Genomic DNA, 6,000 nt, shown 5'->3' with positions numbered 1-6,000 from the left:
ATAGTTTTCTATCTGCAGTATATACTATACAGCAAATATACTGGCTACTGTATAATCATATACTGTAGTTCAGCCGGCATGTTGCTGGCAGGGCTAGTACCTGGCGGCACTAGCTGACAGAGAGAGAAAAAGCATGGAGTGAAGGGCTGCCTTATCAAAATGTATGTTTACAATAAATAAGGGTGTAATTATATAACCTTACTGCCTTCCTCCAGAAAGAGGGTTCAAATGGAAGGGGAGAATGCATCATTCAGGCTTCCATACAGCCGCAAGATCCGTTGCCGTCATTGCCGGTTTCAGATATGTGGATGGCAGTCCAAGGGAGGACTGAAGAACCTTCAGCAGCAGAAGGGTCTCCCACCGGCAGCCGTCATAGCCGGGACAACCTTTCCGGAGCCTTGTGTCCATAAGGGAAAGACTGAGTGACTAAACAGCTGCTTAAGTAGGAGCCCGGCCGGCCCGCAACCCACCTGGCAAGCGGTGAGATTACAGGACAACGGCCACAAGATTGCGATGGCTAAGTCATCGCTAAAAGAGAGAGAGGGGAAGGGAAAAGGGTCCTATATCAAGTGTAGAAGAAGGCGGCAGGATTGCCACCACTTCCACACAAGAGTGAAACAATGTTTCAGTATCGGCGCCATCCTAGGCGGCAGAAGAATAACTATTCTTCACCCTAGGGTCTGCCGAATCTATCAAGTGTAGAAGAAGGCGGCAGGATTGCCGCCGCCTCCACACAAGAGAGAAACAATGTTTCAGTATCGGCGACATCCTAGGCGGCAGAAGAATACTACTCTTCAGCCTAAGGTCTGCCGACACAAGACTAGTCTTCTAGACCGCAGGGGAGAAGGTGGCGGCATCATACTGCCACTTCAGGTGCGGCCTCGGGAGGCTTAGCCTCCTATGCCGGCAGCTGTAAGCCGGCAGGGGAGTGACTACTCACCCAGCTGCTCTGCCGCAGGCAGAAAGACTGAATACTCTGAGGTTCTGTCGAAAACCAAAGCTGGGATCTCGCCGGCAAAGGTAGGAGACAGAAAACCCTAGACTAGTCAAGCCGGAGTGAACTATTCTATGTCAAAACCAGATAGGGCACTCAGAGGGAAGGAGGAATTACCCTTAAATCTCCACAGGAGACAAGTATCGAGTTATATAATTCTAGGAGATGTACTCCAGTTGAATCAATAAGACGATACACGAGGGTAAACGGGGATAATATCTGAAAGTATACTACAGTGCCTAGGTTAGGTAGCCTGGCGCGAGACGAGATTTCGGTTACCTAAATCGCCGAAACTCTAACGTATACGATCGACAAAAGGAAGAGGAAATTATGCATAAAATATATATCTTTACTAGTATAATTGTGCCTAGATAGCTTTCATAATTCAATAACGCTATTACAACCGGGAAAGTCGTTCTGCTAACTAAATAACACATGCATAATGAACGACAGCGCCCATGGCGCCTCCGGTTGACATACCTAAGTCCTTAACACAATAAATTACTCTAATTTCACTGTGAAGCAGGAGCTAAAAATTATACACTGTAAAGAATAAATACTCAGCTTTCCAGTGGCAAAAGAAGCTGGAGATTGCATATTAAATCCTCTCAAAAGCGATCAAAACGTTAGATCAACAGGGAACACCACCGTGCGAAATCGCTACAAAAATAGGAATGAGCGCCATCTTGGATACAGTGCCATCTAGATAATCAATAGTAGTACGGGAAGAAGGTAACCTTGATAACGGCTCCCCTTCTATATTTGCCACTCTTCCCCCTCGAAACGAAAACGCTATTCGGGGTGAAGATTGCTATGTGTCGTATCAAGATATACATCCCGATATTATGTGATATCCTTAAGAGAAATTTTAAGGATATTCACGCCAGGAGTTAGAATTCTGGAGACCTAAAGGTTAATTCTCTGGGAATATCACTGTAGCCAAATATCCCTTAGAAAGCTACCTATAGGAACCTTCCATCAGGATGACATGGCTTGAGCCCAAAAAAGAAAGATGATCTAAGTTTTACATATAGTCTAAATACTACTAAGAACTGGAATGTATTTATACCGATACTGAACTTCCATACATCCAATGTACTGATCCTGTGGATGGTAAATAAACAAAATTCTATAGTAGTAATTACAACAGAAAGATGTTCTTTCAATTCTATAGTAATAATTACAACAGAAAGATGTTCTTTCAACTATGAGTATTCTCAACTACAAAAAATCTTAACAAAATGTGAACATTGGACAGTTTAAAAAATAGATAAGCTCTGCATATTAATTACTACATGCATTTAGAGTAGCCAATATTATATAGACCATTTCCAATATACTGTAGTAGCTCAAAAGTCTTACTCTCAATTGCTGCTATCTTCTAATTTCACCATCATTAAAGTCTTTGTGTTTGATTTCCTAATAACAGAGTTAAACAGGAAATATTTTCAGACATCTCTGCTATAAAGTTTATTAACTTTAAAAAGAAATGCAGCAATTAAGCATATTTCTTTTTTATATGTGAATCTTACCTGAAGCACATGAGTTCCCGAGTTGCTTTCAATTGTACTAAGGTTACTACCCTGGAAAATCCTCCAAAGGTCATTCACTATCAGTTTCCATTTACAGTACATTCTAATGGAGTACTAATAAAAATGTTAAAAATGGTATTATAATTTATTTAGCTTGGTAGTAATGATGACTCGTAGCATTTGGTCAAGCCCAGCACAAGCACTCAAACCAATTTTATCAGGACACCATTCAAAACTTATTATAGGTTGATCTGAGATTGTTGCATTTTGAATTAACTCATTTTTTCCAGTTACTCCAATTTCTGACCCATCATTAAGCTTTTTAGATCTTGAGACAGGGTAAGAATATTTCCATAGCATTAAAGATCCATTTCCCCCAGTAGTTACAAAAATTTCTCGATTCTGTGGTAAATGTCTTCCACACCATATTGTTGATTTGTGGCCTTTTTCTACTAATCCAGCAAAACCTTTCTCCTCGTGGAATGTTCGGAGATCAAAAACAAAGAACTTTGACTCTAACGTAGTTGCTAATAGCTTATTCATATTAATATCTTTACGGTCAAATTCCAATGAACATACGCCATTCTTCAAATTAGTCTCCCAACATATATCCATTTTACGTAAATCAAACATTTTAACATCACCATTATCAAACCCTGCACACAACACTCGCTCCTCCATAGAATAAGAATTCCCAAATGCTACACTCCAACAGTCTCGTTTGTCCTCTCCCTCCGCTGGTTCTATGTTAATGACAGGTCTGTCTTTTTGACGTGGATCCCAAACTTTTACTAAACCATCACGACTTCCTGTGACAATCTCCGGAGCCCCTACAAAAATATAAAAAAATAATCATTATTATATATCCAATTCATATTTTCCAAAAAGAATAAAATATAAAACTAAACTTCAGTTTTCATAGAAAATGTACAAATCTTTTTCATTGGTTGAAACTGAATCACAATGCCGCTATCGTACCAGTATCTAATTGGTCATTAGAAATAATTAAGGGGGAAATTGTAGTTGATGGGTTCCATAGTGAGTATAGGAATGTGATATCTGGTGTTCCACAGGGTAGTGTTCTAGTCCCATTACTTTCCATGTCGTTTGGCCTAGAAAACAACCTCGTTGCATATGCACATGATGCTACTCTCTTTGCATCAATTTCAACTCCTAAATGTAGATCTGGGGTTGCTGAATCCCTTAATAGAGATCTAGCTAAAATTAGTGCAAGGTACAAATTATGGGGTATTAGGTTGAATCCTAACAAAACTCAAAGTATGACTGTAAGTAAGTCAAGAACAGTGGCTACTCGACATCCGGATCTCAGCATTGATAATGTTTCTTTAACTTTGTACGACTTAAAATTTTAGGTGTAATTCTTGACAGCAAATTTACTTTTGAGAAACACAATAGGTCTGACTTTTCTTCAATTGCATAAAAAATTGGCTTATTGAGAAATTCTTTCAAGATTTTTAGTGATCAATCTATTTTGAAAAAGTGTTTTAATTCTTTCATTCTACCTTGTTTCAAGTATTGTTCTCCTGTCTGGTATTCAGCTGCTGAGTCTCCTCTTAATTTGTTGGACAGAAACTTACATAATATTAAATTTCTTATTCCTGTTTTAGATATTAATCTTTGGCACCGTCATTTAATTACCTGTAGTTCATTATGCATGTTCCATAAGATTTTTCATAATTCTGACCATCCTTTACATTCAGATCTTCCTGGACAGTTCTATCCAGTTTGTAATACTAGGCATGCAGTTAATTCTAATAGTCAGGTCTTCATCATGAGGCTCAATACTACACAGTATTCTAGAAGTTTTATTCAAGCTGTAACCAAGTTGTGGAATGATCTTCCTAATCGCGTAGTTGAATTAGTAGAACTTCCAAAGTTCAAACTTGCAGAAAATGTTTTTATGTTTAACAGGCTGACATGTCTTTTTATAGTCTACATATGAATTATCTGTTTTAATGTTGCTAATGCTTTTTTTAATATTTTATTTTAATTTTTCATGACTTCTTATATCGTTTATTTATTTCCTTGTTTCCTTTCCTTACTGGGCTATTTTTACCTGTTGGAGCCCTTGGGCTTATAACTTCTTGCTTTTCACACTAGGCTTGTAGCTTGGCTAATAATAATAATAATAATAATAATAATAATAATAAAGTGAAGCATTCCCTACAATTATGTGCAACCTTTCTCATTCACAAAATCACATCAATTTAAAACTGAAAACAATTGGTTTGGTTTTTTGCCAAATACATCAACAACACGGAGTCTTCCAAATGGAGTGGCTGTAGAAGTACTATGCATGCAAATACAGAGTTGCACCATTTATCATGCATTTTGAGAGCAATTAGATAGATACTACAAATTTGTAATAGGTTTATTGGATGAACATCAAATAAATCCTGGGAATCAGCACAAATACATTTACAGTACAGTCATACCTCAATTCACTAAAGACTCTGCTTACGAAATTTTCAAGCTACGAAACGAGATGCGAATATTTTTCTGACTCACTCTTCGAAAAATATTTCACTTTAAGAAAAGAGATTTGCCAGCCAGGCGTAGAACAAAATAGTCACCCACCACAAAATTGAAGAAAATGGGTTCAGACAGAAAATGTAGTTGCAGTCTATAATAGGGGTAACTATATTTTTAGGCTAACCTAAGTTGTACCTGATGGAAGGTTCCTTTAGGCAGCTTTCTAAGGGATATTTAGCTACAGTGATACTCCCAGAGAATTGACCATAGGTCTCCAGAATTCTAACTCCTGGCGCGAGTATCCTTTAAGAAAATTCTTAAGGATATCGCATAATATCAGGGGACGTATTTCTTGATACGACACATGGCAATCTTCACCCCGAATAGAGTTTTCGCTCTGAGGGGGAAGAGTGGCGAATATGAAGGGGAGCCGTTATCAAGGTTACCCGGTGGATCCCCTTCCCGTACTACTACAGCGCCAAACATGGCGACCCCTTCCTTTGTTAGTAGCGAATTAAGCATGGTGTATCTCCCGCTTGCTCTCGGTGTTGTGTTACTAATATTTGGGATTTATCATGCAGTCTCCAGCATCGTCAGCCTCTGGAAAGTTGAGTATCTAATCTTTCCTGTGTATAATTTTTTAGCTCCCTTCTCACAGTTAAATTAGCATAATTTAGATGTGTTTATCGGAGCATAGCCATCCACCAGAGGCGCCATTTTGGACGCTGTCGTTCGCCATAAATGCTTTATTTAGTCAGTAGAACGACGTTCCCGGTATTTAGCTTTAATGAATTATAGCTATTTAGGCAAAATTATACTAGTGAAGATAAGATCATGCACGAATCTTTCCTCTTCTATGAAATGTTTCGATCGTATACGATAGTGTCTCGGTGTCGTAGCGTAGCCGAGATCTCGACTCGCGCTAGGCTAGCCTAATGCGTTTTAGTATACTTTCGTACATTATCCCCGTTTACCCTCTTG

General features: G+C 38.6%; 1 protein-coding gene across 1 annotated transcript in view; it reads right to left on the bottom strand.

Annotated features, from left to right (window-relative positions):
* Positions 1–2,658: 2,658 nt before the first annotated feature.
* The window catches only part of Wdr92 (WD repeat domain 92), a 74,967-nt gene continuing 71,625 nt past the window's right edge, over positions 2,659–6,000 (bottom strand). The window contains exon 4 of the mRNA XM_068372515.1: positions 2,659–3,356. Coding sequence (XP_068228616.1) covers positions 2,665–3,356 — 692 coding nt within the window. The 3' untranslated portion in view covers positions 2,659–2,664. The remainder of the gene's footprint in view (positions 3,357–6,000) is intronic.

The sequence above is a fragment of the Palaemon carinicauda genome, chromosome 4 (genome assembly GCF_036898095.1).
Source record: "Palaemon carinicauda isolate YSFRI2023 chromosome 4, ASM3689809v2, whole genome shotgun sequence".
Taxonomy (NCBI): domain Eukaryota; kingdom Metazoa; phylum Arthropoda; class Malacostraca; order Decapoda; family Palaemonidae; genus Palaemon; species Palaemon carinicauda.
This window is presented reverse-complemented; position numbering and strand designations above follow the sequence as displayed.